This window comes from Entelurus aequoreus, linkage group LG27, assembly GCF_033978785.1.
Source record: "Entelurus aequoreus isolate RoL-2023_Sb linkage group LG27, RoL_Eaeq_v1.1, whole genome shotgun sequence".
Lineage (NCBI taxonomy): Eukaryota > Metazoa > Chordata > Actinopteri > Syngnathiformes > Syngnathidae > Entelurus > Entelurus aequoreus.
In genome coordinates, this window is record NC_084757.1 from 238,544 (window position 1) to 264,771 (window position 26,228).

The 26,228-nt window shown below is 39.5% G+C and overlaps 1 protein-coding gene across 4 annotated transcripts in view; it reads right to left on the reverse strand.

Annotated features, from left to right (window-relative positions):
- Nucleotides 1-26,228, reverse strand: part of LOC133644812 (tyrosine-protein kinase RYK-like) — a 133,470-nt gene that overhangs the window by 54,513 nt on the left and 52,729 nt on the right. For all 4 annotated transcript variants that reach the window (XM_062039559.1, XM_062039560.1, XM_062039562.1 and 1 more), the window contains exons 8-10: nucleotides 7,741-7,824; nucleotides 7,087-7,212; nucleotides 4,743-4,829 (exon numbers count right to left, since the gene is read on the reverse strand). In XM_062039559.1, coding sequence (XP_061895543.1) covers nucleotides 4,743-4,829; nucleotides 7,087-7,212; nucleotides 7,741-7,824 — 297 coding nt within the window. The remainder of the gene's footprint in view (nucleotides 1-4,742; nucleotides 4,830-7,086; nucleotides 7,213-7,740; nucleotides 7,825-26,228) is intronic.

Consider the following 26,228-nt stretch of genomic DNA (forward strand, 5'->3'; position numbering starts at 1 on the left):
GTCCACTTAAATATTTCCAAGATATTTCTTTATTCTTAGACAACAGATTCCCTTCCGTGATTGGTCATTTCTATGGACACAGAAATGACGTCACCTAAAATTCCATTTACGGCACATAGTAATGTCGTAATTCAGCTCTGAGTGTGACACTTAAGATTCAGTCCTACACTTCGCTGAAAGTGTGAGTAAGACGCTTGATAACTAACTTTTAAGTGCAGCTTTCAGCGAAGAATTTATTTACTCTTAAGTCAACTCTTAGCAGACTTCTTAGGAGTAATTCTGAGAAGCTTGATAAGTACGGCCCCTGGTCTTTGTCAGGTGGATTTAAGTCCACTTGGTCCTAGAGTTGTAATTTCCATGAAAATGTCGACATGTGTTGGAGCTTTGTTAATGTAGTCATCACGAAGCAGCGTGAAATGATTACTGTTTACACAGCATTAAAACCTGCACACACACTGACTTCCTGTTCAGTGCAAGCCAAGCTTCAAAATAAAAGCATAGCAGTATTAAAGTAGCACTAGGTGACTTTTCAACCTTCATACAATATTTTTTATAACTTTTAGGGATGACACATAGACCTAGAACTAGTTGAATGACACCTCTGTCATGGCCTGAGGAGGTCTGTATCGCGACTTTGAGGAGAGGGGCAGGAACCCTGCCACACAAAAAACTACAAATGTGCTGACTTGCTTTACGGCAGGGGTCACCAACCTTTTTGAAACCAAGAGCTACTTTTTGGGTACTAATTAATGCGAAGGGCTACCAGTTTGATACACACTTAAATAAATTACCAGAAATAGCCAATTTGCTCAATTTACCTTTAACTCTATGTTATTATTAATAATTAATGATATTTACACTTAATTGAACGGTTTAAAAGAGGAGAAAACACGAAAAAAATGACAATTAAATTTTGAAACGTAGTTTATCTTCAATTTCGACTCTTTAAAATTCAAAATTTAACCGAAAAAAAGAAGACAAAAACTAGCTAATTCGAATCTTTTCGAAAAAAATAAAAAAATAATTTATGGAACATCATTAGTAATTTTTCCTGATTAAGATTCATTTTAGAATTTTGATGACATGTTTTAAATAGTTTAAAATCCAATCTGCACTTTGTTAGAATATATAACAAATTGGACCAAGCTATATTTCTAACAAAGACAAATCATTATTTCTTCTAGATTTTCCAGAACAAAAATTTTAAAAGAAATTCAAAAGACTTTGAAATAAGATTTAAATTTGATTCTACAGATTTTCTAGATTTGCCAGAATATTTTTTTTGAATTTGAATTATAATAAGTTTGAAGAAATATTTCACAAATATTCTTCGTCGAAAAAACAGAAGCTAAAATGAAGAATTAAATTAAAATTGATTTATTATTCTTTACAATAAAAAAAATAAATTTACTTGAACATTGACTTAAATTGTCAGGAAAGAAGAGGAAGGAATTTAAAAGGTAAAAAGGTATATGTGTTTAAAAATCATTTTTAAGGTTGTATTTTTTCTCTAAAATTGTCTTTCTGAAAGTTATATGAAGCAAAGTAAAAAAATTAATTTATTTATTTAAACAAGTGAAGACCAAGTCTTTAAAATATTTTCTTGTATTTTCATATTCTATTTGAGTTTTGTCTATCTTAGAATTAAAAATGTCGAGCAAAGCGAGATCAGCTTGCTAGTAAATAAATAAAATTAAAAAAATAGAGGCAGCTCACTGATAAGTGCTGCTATTTGAGCTATTTTTAGAACAGGCCAGCGGGCTACTCATCTGGTCCTTACGGGCTACCTGGTGCCCGCGGGCACCGCGTTGGAGACCCCTGCTTTACGGCATACATCCCCATTCGTTAAGGAGACGGAAGTCAATTCCGACATGCAATTACTGCTATCATGGTGGATGCTCCAAAACAACCAAATAAATGAAAAGTTTTGTCTGAGGAGACAAAACAAAGAAAAAGGGAAGCTTCCCGGGTAAAACGACAGTCAGGATCAACATTGCCCTGGCCTTTACCCGCTGGCGTGAGCTCAAAGACGAGGAATTTCAGACCAATGCTGCCTTGGCTCTGGTTCCTGCTCAACTAGTAAGTGACTTTCCATGCTCAAATCAAAATGCTAATGCTAATGTTAGCTATCGGGAATGTGCGTGGTAGCAATAAATAGCCACTAGCTTGATAGTTCTAAACTAATTATTTCGAAAACAATCTTCTGGCCGGTCTTTCTTCGCTTCTTTTGGCAACAAACTACCGCTTTGGGCCACTGGCGCCGCCAAAATCAACCAAAACTGAAAGTTATTAAGTGGGGCTTTAACCTGGGTTCTACCACAACACTTCTAACACAGGACTGTCTAAACCTTTTGACTGGGAGGCCGCATTTGAGCTTAAAACAGCCTCTACATATGAGTACATATTATTTCAATAATATCATGGATATATAATTGATATAATTGGTTATTAAGAGTATGTGAGTAAGGTCAACTCATACATTGTTCACTTGTGACGACCTCCTTAAGGTTTTTGAACCAATCAAAAATATCAAACAGCTAAAATGCGTCAAACACTGATACGTTTGGAGAAAGTGTTTAGCATTTTTCCTATCATCCCTTGTAATGGATTTAAATGTACTTTAAAAAAAAATGTTTTTATGGTGATTGGACATTTATATAATATCCACAAAGTTCAATGAGCAGATTGTGTTATGTGTGACCGTGTTCGTTGAATCTTTGTGCTGGTTTGATTTTTTTCTCGCCACCATGACTAGGGAAGGTTGTTTGGATTGGGTCCTATAAGTCAACGCTGTGCAGGTTTCTTGTAAGTTCAATTAATGGTTGAGTTACGTTCCTTGGCCAACAGGTGGCGACAAAAAAGCAGCTATCAGACTTGTATATGATATGACTACACCGTTGCTTATTGAACTGGTGCGGTCTGTCTCACGGGCCAAATTGAAGACTTCCGCTAAGGGCCCTTAATTTGGACACCACTCTTCTAACAAAATGCATACATTTAATTTTTTATCATTGTATTTTTTTAGCTACCATAAGAGAGATATGTGCGTTATGACAGTATTATTGTCATGGTCGGCAAAACATACAATGAAATTAGCTCTGTTAGACAAGAGTAGAAAACAAAAATCGAAATAAAAACGTGCACAAATGGATGAAAACTAGAGATGTCCGATAATGGCTTCTTTGCCGATATCCGAAATTGTCCAACTCTTAATTACCGATTCAGATATCAACGGATACCGATATATACAGTCGTGGAAATAACACATTATTATGCCTAATTTTGTTGTGATGCCCCGCTGGATGCATTAAACAATGTAACAAGGTTTTCCAAAATAAATCAACTCAAGTTATGGAAAAAAATGCCAACATGGCACTGCCATATTTATTATTGAAGTCACAAAGTGCATTTTTTTTTTTTTAACATGCCTCAAAACAGCAGCTTGGAATTTGGGACATGCTCTCCCTGAGAGAGCATGAGGAGGTTGAGGTGGTGGGGTAGGGGGGTGTATATTGTAGCGTCCCGGAAGAGTTAGTGCTGCAAGGGGTTCTGGGTATTTGTTCTGTTGCGTTTATGTTGTGTTATGGTGCGGATGTTCTCCCGAAATGTGTTTGTCATTCTTGTTTGGTGTGGGTTCACAGTGTGGCGCATATTTGTAACAGTGTTAAAGTTGTTTATGCGGTCACCCTCAGTGTGACCTGTATGGCTGTTGACCAAGTATGCATTGCATTCACTTGTGTGTGTGAAAAGCTGTAGATATTATGTGATTGGGCCGGCGGGAAAAGGAAGGTTTATTGGCACTCTGTACTTCTCCCTACGTCCGTGTACACAGCGGCGTTTTAAAAAGTCATACATTTTAAATTTTGAAACTGATACTGATCATTTCCGATTAGAGATGTCCGATAAATGCGTTAAAATGTAATATTGGAAATTATCGGTATCGGTTTTTTTATTATCAGTATCGTTTTTTTTAATTTATTTTTTTTGTTTTTTTTTAAATTAAATCCACATAAAAAACACAAGATACACTTACAATTAGTGCACCAACCCAAAAAACCTCCCTCCCCCATTTACACTCATTCACACAAAAGGGTTGTTTCCTTCTGTTATTAATATTCTGCTTCCTACATTATATATCAATATATATCAATACAGTCTGCAAGGGATACAGTCCGTAAGCACACATGATTGCGCGTGCTGCTGGTCCACTAATAATACTAACCTTTAACAGTTAATTTTACAAATTTTCATTAATTACTAGTTTCTATGTAACTGTTTGTATATTGTTTTACTTTCTTTTTTATTCAAGAAAATGTTTTTAATTTATTCATCTTATTTTATTTGATTCATTTTTTTAAAAAAGTACCTTATCTTCACCATACCTGGTTGTCCAAATTAGGCATAATAATGTGTTAATTCCACGACTGTATATATCGGTTGATATCGGTATCGGTAATTAAAGAGTTGGACAATATCGGCAAAAAGCCATTATCGGACATCCCTATTTCCGATATTATATTTTAAAGCATTTATCGGTTGATAATATCGGCAGTCCGATCTTATCGGACATCCCTAATGAAAACCATGTCAATAAACCAATTTTCCTTACGTCTACGGTACTACTGCAGTTTGGGTTTTGAGTTGGGTTATGTCGACAACCGCCTTTGCCCACGGCGTCGACATAAACAGGTTCCACTGTACTTGAGTTTGTCCACGATACCAGGATGACTGTGGACTGTTACCTTTCACGGTCTTCACAAACACCGGCCTTTCCTTACTGGGGTCCTTCTCGTCCAGCAGCACGCCGTGGAAGATGCGGCCAAACGTGCCTGCCCAAAAACAAATCACGGCCTTGGTTATTTTCTTTTCGACAGGCAAACATCCGGAGGCGTCACGCTCAAATGTCAACCTCCCGGTTCGCCGTGGCGGCGAGCTGATGGAAGGCCAGCCAAGCGGTTTAAATGCCGCGGCACCCAATGCCGTGTTGCCTTTTTTTTTGTTTGTTTTTTTGGCTGGCGCCTCCGCCAGAACAAGAAAAGACTCAGCGGGGAGCTCAGAACACTTTGAACGAGCGGAGAAGCCAAGCGAGCGCATTCATCACGGCCGTTGTCTAAACTGTCAAGCGAAGCGCTCCGGGACTTGAGCAAGGTGAGATGCAATATAGCATCGCATCAAATTGGAAAAACATCTGCGCCCGGAGGCCAGAGAGGCCTTGTGTCTCAACAGGAGAAGCCGAGCAGCTCGACAACAGAGTTAGTGTTTAACGTCTCTCTCGCACCTCCACCGCGTGGCTCAGGCGTGTTTGGACCCGCACGCTCCGACACTACCTGCTAAGACTACCACCTCCACTCTTCTCCTTTATATTCCTGCTGTTTTGCTGGATACACAGGAGGCTCACATTTTCACCATCGTAAAACCCTCATGAACTATCCGCTTTTTAGTCGCATTTTCTTGCAGGTCGTGCACTAAATAAAAGCAAACTATCCTTTGATACATGTTGTGCTTTAAAAACCAATGTACAGTGCACCCGGAAAGTCGGTCTCGAGGGCCAAATCGAAGACTGCGCACTTGGCCCGTAGTTTGGACTCCCCTCTTCTAACAAAATGCATACATTTAAAGGCCTACTGAAAGCCACTACTACCGACCACGCAGTCTGATAGTTTATATATCAATGATGAAATCTTAACATTGCAACACCAATACGGCCGGGTTAACTTACACTACCGTTTAAAAGTTTGGGGCCACCCAAACAATTTTGTGGAATAGCCTTCATTTCTAAGAACAAAAATAGACTGTCGAGTTTCAGATGAAAGTTCTCTTTTTCTGGCCATTTTGAGCGTTTAATTGAGCCCACAAATGTGATGCTCCAGAAACTCAATCTGCTCAAAGGAAGGTCAGTTTCGTAGCTTCTGTAACGAGCTAAACTGTTTTCAGATGTGTGAACATGATTGCACAAGGCTTTTCTAATCATCAATTAGCCTTCTGAGCCAATGAGCAAACACATTGTACCATTAGAACACTGGAGTGATAGTTGCTGGAAATGGGCCTCTATACACCTATGTAGATATTGCACCAAAAACCAGACATTTGCAGCTAGAATAGTCATTTACCACATTAGCAATGTATAGAGTGTATTTCTTTAAAGTTAAGACTAGTTTAAAGTTATCTTCATCGAAAAGTACAGTGCTTTTCCTTCAAAAATAAGGACATTTCAATGTGACCCCAAACTTTTGAACGGTAGTGTAATTTAGAAAAAGTTGCAATGTTGACTAATAAAACAAAGCTGGTTTTTTTTCTTTCAAACTGTCATTGCTCAAAACATAATATTGAATCAAAATCAATGTTATTATGAATTGTTGACCTATCCAAGGTTCCCATTACTTCACATCAAATATTCCACTAAGAAAAATGTTTTTGGTGGAAGATTTTGTAAATTCGGTAAATAAATAACCCAAAAATTTATATTTTGTTGTTTTCTTACTGTACCGGAAATGAACCGAACCGTGACCTCTAAACCGAGGTACGTACCGAACCGAAATTTGTGTGTACCGTTACACCCCTAGAACAATCTGATCGATAATGATTTCAATTTCTTTTACTCATATGTCTATGGGCAATAAAGAGAATATGTGGGCTGAAAATGGCTTTCGAGACGGTTTGGCTGCCATTCAAACATACGCTTCCCCTGAAAGTGTCACATCCTTAACACTAAATCCCCAAAGAGTACAGTCTTGTGGGTCCGTGTGCACCAGGACCGAGCTGTGCCAGGTCCAAAGCAGCCATCCAGCCAATGCATAAGCCTGAGTGACATTGACTGACTGTGTGTGTGTTTACAGTCTTCTGTAAACACACACATTTAGACCCATCTGCAGCTTTGCATTTCACTTTTAAACTAAACGTGTATTTGTTAAACGGACTGAGCGTTGTGGTTCGCTGGTGCCAACATAAACAAAACTCGGCGAGGAGATGCGTCCCGCTTTTCAGCCCTTTCAACATCCGAGACAGCAAATGTGTTTTTTACGAGGGGGAAAGGGAGCGGGCGGGCGGGCGGGGGAGAAAAAAAAAAGAAAAAGAGAAAGAAAATACCTTCGTGCAAGACATCTCGCAGAGTGACTCTCTCCCTGGAAATGGCGATGTCTTTCACTTTGGCTTTGGCCTCCGTGAGAGTGACGCTCCTCAGGTCGTTCTTCTCGATGCGGAGGGATGGGTAGCCTGCGAGCCAAAAGGTAAACAAAGCCTTTACAGGGTGACGGCTCGGTTGACTGAAGGAATGTCTGCGTTAAATCACGCTGACACAAACTCATTTCTCTTCACCGAAACCTTACGTGAACTCCGCGCTGCATGAAGGCAGGAAAGCCTCGCCATTACACGACGGAATACACAGATGCACAAACAATGTAAACAGGAGACATTTGTACCAACACACTCCCCTGAGTACACTTCATGTCAACCACAATCTAAACTCCTGAGATAAACCAGAGGACGAAACAAGTTTCAGAGGCAATGAGCTTTTTTTTTAATTTTTTTTTTAATGTTCTCGTTAGGTGGGCGCTGTGCTGGATGGAAGAGATAAGATAAAACTCTGGCATGCAGGTTGTTGGGAGAGGCATTGTGGGTTAATGCTGCCCCCTGGAGGACGACATATGTACTGCACAAGCAGGACTGCATGTTCAAAGAAAATTGATGATGAAAAGCAAAAAGCGGTGCACGCGGCGGCATGGCGAGCACAGAACGACTTACTTTTGGTTTCGTGAGGGGGGACGCCGGGGTTTTGGAAGGAGGAGGCAGCGAGCTGGAGTATGGGTGCAGAGCCAGGGTGGTTGTCTGATAGGAGAGACGCAGGCAGGGAGGGCCAGTTAACGCACACAAGTCATAACAGCATGGAGTATTGGATATGCATACACTGCAAAGAGTCAGTGTTCAAAAACAAGAAGAAAAAAAATACAAAAATGAGGGGTATTTTATTTGAACTAAGCAAAATTATCTGCCAATAGAACAACAAAATTTGGCTTGTCAAGACTTTCCAAAACAAGTCAAATTAGCTAACCTCAATGAACCCAAAAATACCTTGAAATACCATATTTTCCGCACCATAAGCCGCACCTAAAAAACAAAATTTTTCTCAAAAGCTGACAGTGCGGCTAATAACCCGGTGCGCCTTATATATGGATTAATATTAATATTTATTTTCATAAAGTTTAGGTCTCGCAACTACGGTAAACAGCCGCCATCTTTTTTCCCCGTAGAAGAGGAAGCGCTTCTTCTTCTACGGTAAGCAACCGCCCCCATAGAAGAGGAAGCGCTTCTTCTTCTACTGTAAGCAACCGCCAAGGTGAGCACCCGCCCCCGTAGAAGAAGAAGCGCGCGGATATTACGTTTCATTTCATTTGTGTGTTTCTGTAAAGACCACAAAATGTCTCCAGCTAAGAGACACGCGTACAAGGTTCCACTGACTTTTGACATTCATGTGAACCGCACTGTGGATACAACGGGAACACGTACGGTGAATATCCGTTAGCTTGCCATGCTAACGGCCAGAAACTTCCACCCACGGTGATATGGAAAAGGAAGACCTTGCCAAAAGAGAACTTTCCAGCCGGCGTCATCATAAAAGCTAACTCGAAGGGATGGATGGATGAAGAAAAGATGAGCGAAGAGACCGGGTGACTGTTTTCACGCAGCTCCGTCCCTGTTGATCTATGACTGCATGCGCGTCCACATCACAGATGTCAAAAAACAAGTGAAGCACACCGAAGAAGAATAATTCGAGGGATTTGTGGATGAGTAATAACTTCAGAAAGTGAGCTTTAAATGTTTATTTTGTGTGTTGTGTGACACTACAACGTATGAGCAACGTTGAGTTATTGATGTTGCTATTGCTCTGCACTATTTTGAGTGTTACTATTTTTGTGATTGCACATTTGCACATTACATTTTGGGAGTGAAAAGAGTTGTTAGAACGCTGGTTTGTAATATATTATTAAAGTTTGACTGACCTATCTGACTGTTTTGTTGACATTCCCTTTAGCGTAGCGTAGGTGCGGCTAATAACACGGGGCGGCTAATAGGTAAACAAAGTTTTGAAATATGCCATTCATTGAAGGTGCGGCTAATAACACGGGGCGGCTTATGGTGCGGAATATACGGTAAGTATATTCTCACTAATAACAATCTTTTCTTGGTAGAAAAAAAAAACACCTTTTTGCTCAATATGTTGAAAAATATTCTTAAATGAAGTAAATGCTAGTGACATTATCTTGACATAATGATATTACATTTCTTGAAACCAGCAAACTTACACTAAAAACTAATTTATTGTTCTTAAAGGCCTACTGAAATGATTTTTTTAAATTTAAACGGGGATAGCAGATCCATTCTATGTGTCATACTTGATCATTTCGCGATGATAAAGTTCGCAACTTTTGGTCTCTGATAAAAAAAAAAAAGCCTTGCCCCTACCGGAAGTAGCGTGACGTAGTCAGTTGTTCACTTCCTCATATTTTCCTATTGTTTTCAACGCAGCTAGAGCGATTCGGACCGAGAAAGCGACGATTACCCCATTAATTTGAGCGAGGATGAAAGATTCGTGGATGAGGAACGTTGGAGTAACGGACTAGAATGCAGTGAAAGACATATCTTTTTTCGCTCTGACTGTAACTTAGGTACAAGCTGGCTCATTGGATTCCACACTCTCTCCTTTTTCTATTGTGGATCACGGATTTGTATTTTAAACCACCTCGGATACTATATCCTCTTGAAAATGAGAGTCGAGAACGCGAAATGGACATTCACAGTGACTTTTATCTCTATGACAATACATCGGCGAAGCTCTTTAGCTACTGAGCTAACGTGATAGCATCGGGCTTAAATGCAGATAGAAACAAAATAAATAAATCCCTGACTGGAAGGATAGACGGAAGATCAACAATACTATTAAACCATATACATGTAACTACACGGTTAATAATTCTCAGCCTGGCAAAGCTTAACAATGCTGTTGCTAACGACACTGAAGCTAACATAGCAACTTGGCAACCGGACCTCACAGAGCTATGCTAAAAACATTAGCGCTCCACCTACGCCAGCCAGCCCTCGTCTGCTCATCAACACCCGTGCTCACCTGCGTTCCAGCGATCGACGGCGCGACGAAGGACTTCACCCGATCACAGATGCGGTTGGCGGCTAGCATCGGCTAGCGCGTCTGCTATCCAAGTAAGTCCTCCTTTTTGTGTTGCTACAGCCAGCCGCTAATACACCGATCCCACCTACAACTTTCTTCTTTGCAGTCTTCATTGTTCATTAAACAAATTGCAAAAAGATTCACCAACACAGATGTCCAGAATACTGTGGAATTATGAAATGAAAACAGAGCTTTTTGTATTGGCCTCAATGAGGGAGCCATACCTCTGTTCTACTGGCTACGTCACGCGCATACGTCATATCCAAAGGAGTTTTCAACCGGAAGTTTAGCAGGAAATTTAAAATTGCACTTTATAAGTTAACCCGGCCGTATTGGCATGTGTTGCAATGTTAAGATTTCATCATTGATATATAAACTATCAGACTGCGTGGTCGCTAGTAGTGGCTTTCAGTAGGCCTTTAATGGAAAGGCAACAAGGCAACCGCTTGTTACTCTCGGGGTCTCCTAGCCGCTCAGGCAAATCATATGGTCTAAAAATGCATTTTTCCATGGATAACATGACATCATCGCGCCAAGTGCGTGCTCTTTCAGTCAATTAGTGCGCATATATACAGCCCGGCCCCCGGCCAAAATCTTTTTCATTGTAATTTTGAGGAATTTATCTGAATGTGCATGAACTATTTCTGTTCAAAATGTTAAATGTTTAAATATTAACTGTCAGTTTACTGTATTGTGCCAACTGTACTACTATATGAGTACGTGTTTTCTATTGTTTCATTGAAAATAAAACAGCAAAGTCCATTTGGCTGTCATCTGTTTTAATTATGAGATTATTTTCTTATTTTCATGCTTGAAATAAGAAATGATTACTATAAAAAAGTAGTTTTATACTTGTGAGTGTTGATGACACAGCTTTGCAACAGTTGATATTCTAGTTTCAAGCATGATTTACTCAATATAGCTCATCAAATCTTATTGAGATCATTTAGGACCAAAACCCTTAAAACAAGTAAAACACTCCAATGTAAAATCTGCTTAGTGAGAAGAATGATCTTATCAGACAGAAAATAAGCAAATATCACCCTTATTTGAGATATTTTATCTTACTTAGATTTCAGTACCGCTCGGTTTTTTTGGCCCGTGGCATTCCGTAATAATAACTGAACAAAATGGAATCAAAGTGGATTCTCGCGATTCTCTGTTTTGCGGCCCACAGTGGAAGAAAGTTGGAATGTTCTGGTCACCTTATTTAGCAACATGCGAAGGGGAAAATATTAGAAACCACTGCAAACTACGAGGACAACCCCTTGGCGAAAAAAAATGGAATAAGCAGTCTTGGTGGAGTATCATTCAGTTGTTTGATTTTGTAGAAAAAAGAAACGAAAAACCAGACATGGAACAAAGTTATAGTCCAGGGGTGTCCCAACCTCAACACAGAAGCTCAATAAGCAATTTGGCTCGGAGCAGTGTAGTTATATCATACCAATAGACAACAGTTTGTCGCCATCTGGTGGCCAACGAAAGTACCTCAACCATTATTTGAACTTACACACAATACAGCACATCATCCACTTATATGACCCAATCCAAACAACCTTCACTTGTCAAATGTAGCTAGCACTAAAATTCAACCAACATGGTCACACATAACACGACTTGCTCATTCAACTTTGTGGATATAAGGAAAATCATCCAATCACCATAAAAAAATATCTAAATGACACCCATTTAAATCCATTACAAGGCATGATGGGAAACAGGGGGTGTATATTGTAGCGCCCCGGAAGAGTTAGTGCTGCATGGGATTCTGGGTATTTGTTCTGTTGTGTTTATGTTGTGCTACGGTGCGGACGTTCTCCCGAAATGTGTTTGTCATTCTTGTTTGGTGTGGGTTCACAGTGTGGCGCATATTTGTAACAGTGTTAAAGTTGTTTATACGGCTACCCTCAGTGTGACCTGTATGGCTGTTGACCAAGTATGCGTTGCATTCACTTGTGTGTGTGAAAAGCCATAGATATTATGTGACTGGGCCGGCACGCAAAAGCAGTGCCTTTAAGGTTTATTGGCGCTCTGTACTTCTCCCGACGTCCGTGTACACAGCCGCGTTTTAAAAAGTCATAAATTTTACTTTTTGAAACAGATACCGATAATTTCCGATATTACATTTTAAAGCATTTTTCGGCCGATAATATCGGCAGCCCGATATTATCGGACATCTCTACTGCCGTCATTAGCTAACATTCAGCTTCATATCTTTAATGAGTGTGGAAATGTGCATGTTTTCTTCAGGCAGTCGTCTTCATAAATCTCACTGGAACCAAAACCAAACAAAAGCTCGAGCATCATCACTGAATATGACTTTGATCCAGTCAACTTTAGTCCACCATGGATTTTCCTCAGTCCATTGGAACCTTAATATTTCTGTTTTTTGATTTCTTTTCGACGTTTTCTTACAGTTGGACTCCGGTTTCCGCCCATTGGTTCTTCATTTGTTATGCTGTGCATTTTCTCTTTTCAAGACATATTGCTTGAAGTGTTCTGATGTTTTCTTTTTAAAACTTTCCCATGTGTTTTCTACTTAGTCTAGATTTTAGACACAGCTGACATCTTTTGCGACACTGCGTGACAATTTACCTTCCTGAGGAAGTTCGATAACACACTCCTTTGTTTCAATTGATATCTGTCATGCTGGAGTCATGATTCATGTCAATACACCTGCTGCAACAGCTCTTGAATGTGTGAACGCTCCTTTTTAACTACAGACTACGGTAATGATCAGATTGAATCTGATGCAGATGTTGGAAATGACAGAGTGATTCCATATTTTATTACTCTGCTTGATCTAAAATTTGAACAGTTACGGACTTTCTTTTAGTGAAAACAACACATTTGAAATGACTGTAGTTTTGTTGTCATGTTTGTTATCTGCTTTTTCTTCTACAAATTTAAACAACTGAATGAGCATCCTCCAAGTTAGGGCTGGGCGATATATGGAATATACTCGATATATATATAGAAAATGATCTCTCCTTCTCACAGAGACGTAAAACAAGCGCACCTTCTTACATACGTCACATACTGTCGCGCGTGCAACGTCATACACTCTCGCGGAGCAGAGAGGTAGCGGCATGGGTAACGTTAGCTGTGGTGCTAGCGGTGCGGTGCGAGTAATACGAGAGAAAGAAGGTACGAATCTGGTAACAAATGAAGGAAGTTAATTAATTAATTCCCAAGAAAAACAGCAGGGGGTCCATCGTCTGGCGGTGGTTTGGCTTCAAGCGGGAAGATGTCGAACAGACAGCCGTAACATGTCAAGTATGCGGCAAAAGCGTTGCTACAAAAAGTAGCGTTACTGCTAACTTGTAGCATCATTTGAAAAGTCACCCGCTAGAGCAGGGGTCACCAACCTTTTTGAAACCAAGAGCTACTTCTTGGGTACTGATTAATGCGAAGGGCTACCAGTTTGATACACACTTAAATAAATTGCCAGAAATACCCAATTTGCTCAATTTACCTGTAACTCTATGTTATTAATAATTAATGATATTTACACTTAATTGAACGGTTTAAAAGAGGAAAAAACACGAAAAAAAATGACAATTCAATTTTGAAACATAGTTTATCTTCAATTTCGACTCTTTAAAATTCAAAATTCAACCGAAAAAAAGAAGATAAAAACTAGCTAATTCAAATCTTTTTGAAAAAATTAAAAAAAGAATTTATGGAACATCATTAGTAATTTTTCCTGATTAAGATTACTTTTAGAATTTTGATGACATGTTTTAAATAGGTTAAAATCCAATCTGCACTTTGTTAGAATATATAACAAATTGGACCAAGCTATATTTCTAACAAAGACAAATCATTATTTCTTCTAGATTTTCCAAAACAAATTTTTTAAAGGAAATTCAAAAGACTTTGAAATAACATTTAAATTTGATTCTACAGATTTTCTAGATTTGCCAGAATATTTTTTTTTAATTTTAATCATAATAAGTTTAAAGAAATATTTCACAAATATTCTTCGTCGAAAAAACAGAAGCTAAAATGAAGAATTAAATTAAAATGTATTTATTATTCTTTACAATTAAAAAAATTAATTTACTTGAACATTGATTTAAATTGTCAGTAAGGAAGAGGAATGAATTTAAAAGGTAAAAAGGTATATGTGTTTAAAAATCCTAAAATCATTTTTAAGGTTGTATTTTTTCTCTAAAATTGTCTTTCTGAAAGTTATAAGAATCAAAGTGAAACAATTAATGAATTTATTTAAACAAGTGAAGACCAAGTCTTTAAAATATTTTCTTGGATTTTCAAATTCTATTTGAGTTTTGTCTCTCTTAGAATTAAAAATGTCGGGCAAAGCGAGACCAGCTTGCTAGTAAATAAATAAAATTTAAAAAATAGAAGCAGCTCACTGGTAAGTGCTTCTATTTGAGCTATTTTTAGAACAGGCCAGCGGGCTACTCATCTGGTCCTTACGGGCTACCTGGTGCCTGCGGGCACCGCGTTGGTGACCCAAGTACTGAAGTATAAAACCCACCATCAAAACAGAACAATAATACTGTCACTTAAATAAAATAAAGGCTACAGTACTCCAAGTTTTAAATAAAGCAGCATACAGGAAAAATAAAATGATGGTACCAAGTATAAAACCATCAAAACAATAATACTGCAGCAAACGCAACCCCAGTAGCATTTTAATCTAAATTATGCAAATACCAGCCCATGGGCGGCTATTTGGACATAGGTGGTTATTAGGAAGAGGCGGTTAATTCACAAAATGGGGTCAGACCCCGGGCGGTAGAGATGCGCGGTTAGCGGGTACACCCGCGGAGTCCGCGGGTAAACCGCGGGTCGGGCGGTTGTATGACGAAAAAAATTGATTTTAAATAGATTCGGGCGGGTGACGGTTGAACCAATTCAGAAAAAATAAATAAATAGTTAAATGTTGTTACCCATGTGAATGATCGAGGGCGAGTTCTTTGTTTCTTTAGGTGGGTTTATTGTAGGCAGTTTTCATGAACGTCTACCCAGTGCGGCAACATCACACAACAACAACAGTCCCTTTTTTGTCCTACCGTAAAGCAGGTCGTCTGCCGTAAACAGCAATGCTGTGACAGTCATATATATATATATATATATATATATATATATATATATATATATATATATATATATATATATATATATATATATATATATATATATATATATATATATATATATTTTTTTTTTATTTTTTATTTTTTATTTTTTATTATACATATAAATAAAAGGAAATACTTGAATTTCAGTGTTCTGAAGGCTTTCCAGTAGATGGCAGTATTGTCCGGTTTAAGAGTGTCACAACATTGCAGTTTACGGCAGACGGACTGCTTTACGGTAGACTAAACGTGACTGCTGTTGGTGTGTGTTGTTACCGCGCTGGGAGGACGTTGATGAAACTGCCTAACAATAAACCCACATAAGAAACTAAGAACTCGCCCTCGATCATTCTACAGCGGACGTGAAAACAGACTGTCGCCGCTGTCCCCACTCAGGTCCGCGTTGAGCTGGAGGGGGCGTGGCCTCCAGCTCCGGCTGAATACCGGGAGTCTCCCGGTAAAACCGGGAGGGTTGGCAAGTATGCTCTAATGCGTGGCCAAGAAATATTATTGCGTGGCACGCATTGAATGTCTCTGCTGCATTGGATCAGTCTCATTTCTTTAACAGGAATGCCTTGTCTCGTCTATATGAGATGTATAACAACGGGTGGGTGGCGGGCGGTTGTGGTTTAGATAAAATGTTAGTTTGGGTGGATTTCGGGTGGATGACGACTTTTGTGATGCGGTTGCGGATGAAATAATTGCCTATCCGCGCATCTCTACCGGGCGGCTATTAGGACATGGGCGGTTATTTGCCTAAGGGCGTTTATTTGGTAATATACGGTATGTCATCTTAGTGACATCATGCACAAAAGAGCACTTTATTTGCTTTAAACTAGTGTAGTGGCGTTCTGTACAAAAAGTGCACTTTAGTGTTGTTTTGATATGTCATCTTAGTGACATCATGCACAAAAGTGCACTCATAGCTTGTTTTAAAATGTCTGACAATCTTGCATTCTGTTTTGAAATTACATGAATGTTTGTGCCACTGCTTAATAACTGTTGAATAAATACACTTTTAGTTGTGATTTCCCTCTCTGCATGAAAGTTTAAAAGTAGCATATGAAGAATGTTTTAATGTAGACACATAGAATCATCATACTGCTGTGATTATATGCATCAAGTGTTCATTCAAGGCTAAGGCAAAATGTCCAGATATATATGGTGCATCGACATCAGGCCCGGCCCTAACCAATCTGGCGCCCTAGGCAAGATTTTAGGTGGCGCCCGTCCCCCCCCCCCCCCACATCGGCAGTGAAGTGTATATACTCACAAGAAACCGAATAGCTTAGTCTTTGACCTTTTTTTTTTACTTAAAGAAAGCAAATTAACAATCAGAATAGTTAACAAGATAATAAAAAAAAAAGGAATAAATAAATGAATACAAAAAATAAATGAATATATGAAATACAATATTTTTTACATACATAAACACAAAATAAAACGTGTCAACAAGTTGCATAAAATAAATTAAAAATACAATATAAATAAGGCACTGCAGAAAACAAGATATCAAACTAGTATGACTTTAACAACTATATTACAAAAAAAGGGGATCCTACAGAGTTCTCTATTTGTGCTTTTTAATATTGCATTAACTAGAACGACTTACAAATCACTGGGAGTACTGTAATTACCTAACGTTACATTATTATTTTCCATAACAATTTAGCCCCCTCCACAATATTAACCCGACGTTAAAACAGAACTAGCTATTTATTGATTAGCAATTGCCGAATCATGTAACATTAGCTTAAAGCCAGGTTACTATAACATTCTGTAACAGACAAATAATTTCATGTAGGCTAACGTTACCTACCTGCTACCTCTGTCTTTTTCTCGTTTCTCCTCCTCTTCTTTTCTATTTTTTCTTCCCTGGGCACCTGACAGTTTTGGCCGTTTTGACATCTTGTGTTGATTTTTTGATGTGGTGACGTCCAAAAAGAGTCATGATACGGGAAGGGAGGGGGCGCACCGTGCGGGGGGAGGAGGAGGGGGGCGTAATGTTGTAACAAGTAATATTTCTATTAAATAGGCTTTACTTTGCATTTTAATTAACGTGGGATTATTTTTTGTATTTAGAAATAATAATACCAACTTTGTTTGGGGTTTTTTTTCTCCAACATTTGTGGCACTGGCGTGGCGCCCCCTGATGGACGGCGCCCTTAGCATTTGCCTATACGGCCTATGCCACGGGCCGGCCCTGCGTGACATGGCCTAAAAATATCGAGATTGTAATAAAAGGCCATATCGCCCAGCCCTACTCCGAGTCATCATTTTACAGGGGTTGTAATACACATGTTTAAACTATGACCAAACTCAACCAAAACTGAAACATTCAAACAGGCATAAAAATGGCCAAACACTGAAATGTAGGATGTATCCACAAGAGGGCGATAATGACTCACATACTAGAAGCAAAGAGTCTTAATGTACCTTCAGCCACCCGTAATCAAACATTTAACAACACCACATTCTCATTACCAATCCCTCATGGGGAGTAGTTTCACAGCCTTCCTATTTCCCCCTCACAGCGTCTTGGTAGCCTGCACATAAAGCCAAATGAGGCTTATGGCACTCAGTGACTCCACATTGGATCCTATTTCATGAACAAAATGGGAGAGCTGTTTGTGTCGTCGTGTGGTTGGAAAATTCTGGGAGGACGGCGCATCTGACAGACTTAGAAAGTTAGAAAAGAATATTCAACGTTTTCCCTCACATGACCTGCACACGCAGCTTAAATGATTAGTTGTTCATAAAAGAGTGTTCACTGTGTAGTAGCTCAGAATGACATTCTCAGTTCAGGAGGAAAAAATGGTTTGGAACATCAGCTTGTTTTCTCACACTTTGGATTTGTGCTCAGAGTATAAACAAGGCACAGAAGGTGCTCGTAAAATAGCTTCAAGGGTGCCAGTAGAAGTATTGAAGATTGTTTAGACCAGGGGTGTCCAAACTACGGCCCACCAGCTTCTTCTAAGACCAGTGTTTTTCAACATTTTGTAAGCCAAGGCACATTTTTTGCGTTGAAAGAATCCGGAGGCACGCCACCAGTAGAAATCATTAAAAAAACGAAACTCAGTTGACAGTAAAAAGTCGTCGTCGCAATTGTTGGATATGACTTTAAAGCATAACCAAGCATGCATCAATATAGCTCTTGTCTCAAAGTAGGTGTACTGTCACCACCTGTCACATCACATCCTGACTTATTTGGAGTTTATTGCTGTTTTCCTGTGTGTAGTGTTTTAGTTTTTGTCTTGCGCTCCCATTTTGGTGGCTTTTTCTCTTTTTTCTGTATTTTCCTGTAGCAGTTTCATGTCTTCCTTTGAGCGATATTCCCCGCATCTACTTTGTTTTAGCAATCAAGAATATTTCAGTTGTTTTTATCCTCCTTTGTGGGGACATTGTTGATTGTCATGTCATGTTCGGATGTACATTGTGGACGCCGCCTTTGCTCCACAGTAAGTCTTTGCTGTCCTCCAGCATTCTGTTTTTGTTTACTTTGTAGCCAGTTCAGTTTTAGTCTCGTTCTGCATAGCCTTCCCTAAGCTTCTATGCCTTTTCTTAGGGGCACTCACATTTTGTTTATTTTTGGTTTAAGCATTAGACACCTTTTTACCTGCACACTGCCTCCCGCTGTTTTCGACATCTACAAAGCAATTAGCTACCTGCTGCCACCTACTGATATGGAAGAGTATTACACAGTTACTCTGCCGAGCTCTAGACAGCACCGCCACTCATTTGCAGACTATAATTACTGGTTTGCAAAAAATATTTTTAACCCAAATAGGTGAAACTACATCATCTCCCACGGCACACCAGACTCTAGTGTGCCGCGGCACAGTGGTTGAAAAACACTGTGTCAGACGCCATGAGTTCGACAAAGCATCGCACCGCAGAGTGCTTTCAAATTCATCTTAAATACCAGGCGGTCCTGAATTCTACATATTTGCTGCCACCCTGTGGACAATGTGAGTAAGTCACATCAAAGACCCTTGAAAATACTTGGAGATAAAAGCACAACATTTACTTATATGACGCGATCCAAACAACCTTCCCTAGTCATGGTGGAGGAAAAAACAAATAAATAAATGCAACTAACAAATGTCAACACACATGGTCGCACATACCACAACCTGCTCACTGAACATTGTGGATAATATGAAAAACATCCAAACACCATAAACATTTCAAAAATACACCCATTTAAATCCATCAGATGATGGGAAAAAAGGTAGAACACTCTTCACACTTATCCATGTTTGGCGCATTTTAGCTGCTTGAAATTTCGGATTGATTACAAAAGTTTAAGGAGGTCGTCACAGAAGTACCGTATTTTTCGGATTATAAGTCGCAGTTTTTTTCATAGTTTGGCCGGGGGTGCGGCTTATACTCTGGAGCGATTTACGTGTGAAATTATTAACACATTACCGTAAAATATCAAATAATATTATTTATCTCATTCACGTAAGAGACAAGCGTATATCAGCGTGACAGATTGTTTGGTAAACGTATAGCATGTTCTATATGTTATAGTTATTTGAATGACTCTTACCATAATATGTTACGTTAACATACCAGGCACGTTCTCAGTTGGTTATTTATGCCTCATATAACGTACACTTATTCAGCCTGTTGTTCACTATTCTTTATTTATTTTAAATTGCCTTTCAAATGTCTATTCTTGGTGTTGGCTTTTATCAAATAAATTTCCCCCAAAAATACGACTTATACTCCAGTGCAGGGGTCGGCAACCTTTACCACTCAAAGAGCCATTTTGACAAGTTTCACAAATTAAAGAAAACAATGGGAGCCACAAAACTCTATTGAAAATTTAAAATGAAATAACACTGCATACAAAGCTTTTTCTGCTGTGTGCTATGTTTTAACCAGGGGTCTCGGACACACGGCCCGGCCCGCACCCTAATATGAAAATGTAATGTTAGTGCGGCCCACGAGGTTTAAAAGAATGGCTCTTGATAGCATTATACTTGCCATCACTCCCAATTTTTCCGAGAGACTCCCGAATTCCAGTGCGTGATGGCACTGCTTTTAGCGCCCTCTACAGCCTGCTCAAACAGCGTGCCTCCTCAGCCGCATGTTGTATGCAGCTTCTACTTGCACACGTTGGGGACAGCAAGGCATACTTGCTCAACAGCCACACAGCTTACACTGACGGTAGACGTATAAAAAAACTTTAACACTGTTACGTTACAAATATGCGCCACACTGTGAACCCACACCAAAAAAGAATGACAAACACATTTCTGGAGAACATCCGCACTGTAACACAACATAAACACAACAAAACAAATACCCAGAATCCCATGCAGCCCTAACTCTTCTGGTCTACCCCACCTCAACCGAGCATGGGGGGGGGGGGGTTGGTGTTAGCTAAGGCTGCATGGGATTCTGGGTATTTGTTGTGTTGTGTTTATGTTGTGTTACGGTGCGGAGGTTCTCCAGAAATGCGTTTGTCATTCTTTTTTGGTGTGGGTTCACAGTGTAGTGCATATTTGTAACGTAACAGTGTTAAAGTTGTTTTATACGGCCGCCGTCAGTGTAAGCTGTGTGGCTGTTGCCTTGCTGTATCTTACGTGTGAAAGAAAAAGCTTCACACAACATGTGGCCGGGCTGGCACGCTGTTTGTACAGGCTATAGAAGACAATAAATGCAGTGCTAATAGGACACACCCTTATTTAGTTGTTAGGGTGAAAATTGGAGAATATTAGCCCCGGGAAATTTCCAGGAGAGACACTGAGATCCGTAAATCTCCTGGGAAAATCGGGAGGGTCGGCAAGTATGCAGCTGAGCCGCATCATAGTGGTCAAAGAGCTGCATGCGGCTCCGGAGCCGCAGGTTGGTGACCCCTGCTCTAGTGTGACTTATACTGTATATGTTTTTTTCCTTCTTTATTATGCATTTTCGGTCGGTGCGATTTATACTCCGGAGCGACTTATAATCCGAAAAATACGGTAAACAAGATAGGAGTATAACTTTCACATACTCTTAATATCCATTTATATTAATTATATAACCATCATATTAATAAATTATGTACACACACACACACACACAGTTACTTTGCATGCAGTCGGCTTTCGGGCCCTGCCCAATTTTTTAAGCCTGATGCGGCAAAGTTTGGACACCACTGTTGTAGACTTTAAAAACACATTCAGTGATGCGGCAAATGAAATAACTGACAGAGCGGGACTATATTATGTAATGTTGGCAACAGGAAACAAAACAAGTCTTGTGACACCAGTTGAGCTCGTCACTGCATTCCCAGTCAGTAATCACATTTTGGACGCAGAGAATGTCAGAGGACGCCAATCCAAACTATGTGAGAGGTTGATATAGTTAAGGGTTCCATATTGGCACACGTAATCAGTGCCTCATTTGGGCGCTGAAAGAATGCTGACTCAGCCATGAAGGTGACATTCTGCAAGTGGAAGTCATGTAGCGTCCCGAGTCGGACGCTCGTTTTAAACTTTATCGCGGTTCTTAACACGGCAACAGCAGTCCTCAGACCATCACCGTGCACACATTTAGCCCCAACACAAACAACAACACTTCCTTATTATGCACCAATGACGGGTGCTGTGCATGAAATGTAAACATCGACATCACAACACAGCAACACTTCCTTATTATGCACCAAAGACGGGTGCTGTGCATGAAAGGTAAACATCAACATCACAACACAGCAACACTTCCTTATTATGCACCAATGACGGGTGCTGTGCATGAAATGTAAACATCGACATCACAACACAGCAACACTTCCTTATTATGCACCAATGACGGGTGCTGTGCATGAAAGGTAAACATCAAAATCACAACACAGCAACACTTCCTTATTATGCACCAATGACGGGTGCTGTGCATGAAAGGTAAACATCAACATCACAACACAAGCAGTTTGTATTGCACCAGTTTTGTTCACAGCTGGTTTTGCGGCGATAATTATGGCAATCAGTTGTGGATTTTATTTTTGTTATTGATGAAGTTATTACATACAAACCCCGTTTCCATATGAGTTGGGAAATAGTGTTAGATGTAAATATAAACGGAATACAATGATTTGCAAATCCTTTTCAACAACATATTTGATGTTCAAACTCATAAACTTTATTTTTTTTTTTTTGCAAATAATAATTAACTTAGAATTTCATGGCTGCAACACGTGCCAAAGTAGTTGGGAAAGGGCATGTTCACCACTGTGTTACATGGCCTTTCCTTTTAACAACACTCAGTAAACGTTTGGGAACTGAGGAGAACAATTTGAAATGTGGACTCGTCAGACCACAGAACACTTTTCCACTTTGTATCAGTCCATCTTAGATGAGCTCAGGCCCAGCGAAGCCGACGGCGTTTCTGGGTGTTGTTGATAAACGGTTTTCGCTTTGCATAGGAGAGTTTTAACTTGGACTTACAAATGTAGCGACCAACTGTAGTTACTGACAGTGGGTTTCTGAAGTGTTCCTGAGCCCATGTGGTGATATCCTTTACACACTGATGTCGCTTGTTGATGCAGTACAGCCTGAGGGATGGAAGGTCACGGGCTTAGCTGCTTACGTGCAGTGATTTCTCCAGATTCTCTGAACCCTTTGATGATATTACGGAGCGTAGATGGTGAAATCCCTAAATTCCTTGCAATAGCTGCTTGATAAAGGTTTTTCTTAAACTGTTAAACAATTTGCTCAGGCATTTGTTGACAAAGTGGTGACCCTCGCCCCATCCTTGTTTGTGAATGACTGAGCATTTCATGGAATCTACTTTTATACCCAATCATGGCACCCACCTGTTCCCAATTAGCCTGTTCACCTGTGGGATGTTCCAAATAAGTGTTTGATGAGCATTCCTCAACTTTATCAGTATTTATTGCCACCTTTCACAACTACTTTGTCACGTGTTGCTGCCATCAAATTCTAAAGTTAATGATTATTTGCAAAAAAAAAAAAAAGTTTATCAGTTTGAACATCAAATATGTTGTCTTTGTAGCATATTCAAATGATTGAAAATGATTTGCAAATCATTGTATTCCGTTTATATTTACATCTAACACAATTTCCCAACTCATATGGAAACGGGGTTTGTAGTTCAGTACAAATAAAGATTTGTTTTCAAGTACCGGTTTGGGTTCAGTTTAGGCCCTGCGTTGAAAGTACCGTTTAGTAACCAGCACAAATGTAAACGATACCTATCCCTAGTCAGAGCTCATCTGTGGGCTAACTTGGACAAAGATGGTGCACTTAAAGGGGAACTGCACTTTATTTTATTTCGCCTATCATTCACAGTCCTTATTAAAGACAAAAACACATATGCTTTTCTTTTTCATGCATTGTAACTCAAAAATAAACATTAGCAAAAGTCAGCTAACCCGATTGGATTGGCTCTATTGTGCCTATGAAGCGCACTAAAAAGATCCAAAAGCCTCCATCATCGTTTCATATAAACACACTCAGGTACTTTCATAACAACATGTCTGTGGAAGTCGCTTCCTAGCAGCTCCACTGTAGACACGGCACAAGAGCCAAGCGTGCAGGTTTTAATGTACATATAGTTATCAAAAGTCTTTCTCCAGCAGAACGTGACCTTTCAGTCACGTCCGTATCATCTCCCTCTCTCTGCTAAAGACAACAGCTGATTAGATTACCACCAGTGAAATCTAATCACCTGCCAGCTGTGTCTCGCCGTCAGCACATGCCTCGCCCCTATCCGATGGCGCTCCGCCCTCAAAACCGTCGACAGAGGCGGTGACCTTTGCTCCTGCAGGCGCGCTGATCACACTCTCCCTCCACAATGTCATATTTACGAATTTTGCTCATCCTAAGCATACGGCGGCGTATTGATTTCAGTCGCATCACAATGTTCGCTTACGCCTTCAACAGCAACAACTACCAATCATGCAGACTTCACTAAAGACAACAAAGACTACTATGATCCAGAAAGTTATATTTCTGAGCCCTTAATATACAGAGGATATAAAAGTGTGCCAAGCTGATTCAGCTTTAGTCAAACACTTAGCATCATGTAGCAGTATTGCTGTATGCCAAAAATATCACTTACTGTACAATGTCTGCTCCCACTGGGATGACAACTGACAGGACGTTCATATCCTTCCGTTAAGAAGAATTCATCATAATTAGAGATGTCCGATAATATCGGACTGCCGATATTATCGGCCGATAAATGCTTTAAAATGTGATATCGGAAATTATCGGTATCGGCTTCAAAAAGTAAAATGTATGACTTTTTAAAACGCAGCTGTGTACACGGACGTAGGGAGAAGTACAGAGCGCCAATAAACCTTAAAGGCACTGCCTTTGCGTGCCGGTCCAATCACATAATATCTACGGCTTTTCACACACACACAAGTGAATGCAAGGCATACTTGGTCAACAGCCATACAGGTCACACTGAGGGTGACCGTACAAACAACTTTAACACTGTTGCAAAAATATGCGCCACACTGTGAACCCACACCAAACAAGAATGACAAACACATTTCGGGAGAACATCCGCAACCGTAACACAACATAAACACAACAGAACAAATACCCAGAATTCCTTGCAGCACTAACTCTTCCGGGACGCTACAATATACACCCCCCGCTACCCCCTACCCCCAACCCCGCCCACCTCAACCTCCTCATGCTCTCTCAGGGAGAGCATGTCCCAAATTCCAAGCTGCTGTTTTGAGGCATGTTAAAAAAAAAAAAAAGCACTTTGTGACTTCAATAATAAATATGGCAGTGCCATGATGGCATTTTTGTTCCATAACTTGAGTTGATTTATTTTGGAAAACCATTTTAAAGCATTTATCGGCCGATAATATCGGCAGCCCGATATTATCGGACATCTCTACTTAATAGTATTAATAAACTAGATGAATACATCTCTCATCTACAGCTAAATAATGAGACAAAATATCAACTTCACACATAAAAACAACCAGACATGAATTGTAGATGAGACTAATATTTGTAGCAGGAAATCAACTGCAAACAAACTTAACCTTTTTTTCATTAGCGTCAAAATCACAGCAGCACTCATTATGTCAATCAAATAAGTTTCTTAGCAATGCAGCAATAAGTCCAACTTCGTCTTTCACCCATTAACTTTTTATTTTAATCTTTTTTTTTTTAGATAAAGATCATGTATTTAATATTTGTTTACTTACTATGGTATACTATTTATTCATTCACTGTTCTGTTACAGAGAACAAGCAAATGGGATAAAATTGCTATGGTATGAAAAGGGGTATAATAAATAAGCTCAGCTTCTTCCTACTCCTTTTCGGACGTGCTGCAATGCAGTGTTTTTCAACCAATGTGCCGCGGCACACTAGTGTGCCGTGAGATATTGTCTGGTGTGCCGTGGGAGATTATGCAACTTCACCTAATTGGTCCCCAAATTTTTTTGTGCAAATCAATAAGTATAATAATGTGCCGTTGTCTAGTGCAGTGTTTTTCAACCTTTTTTGGTGTGTAAAAGGTATGTAACGCTTAAACCAAAAATGAACAAAAGGCAAGTCCCGCGAGGAAAAGGCACTGAAGCATAGGGAGGGCTATGCAAAACAAAAGTAAAACTGAACTTGCTACAAAGTAAACAAAAACAGAATGCTGGACGACAGCAAAAACTTAACAGTGTGTGGAGCGGAGACGTCGTCCACAAAGTACATCCGTACATGACACGACAATCAACAGTGTCCCCACAAAGAAGGATAGCGTACGCACAACTTAAATCAGGGGTCACCAACCTTTTTGAAACCAAGAGCTACTTCTTGGGTACTGATTAATGCGAAGGGCTACCAGTTTGATACACACTTAAATAAATTGCCAGAAATAGCCAATTTGCTCAATTTACCTTTAACTCTATGTTATTATTAATAATTAATGATATTTACACTTAATTGAACGGTTTAAAAGAGGAGAAAA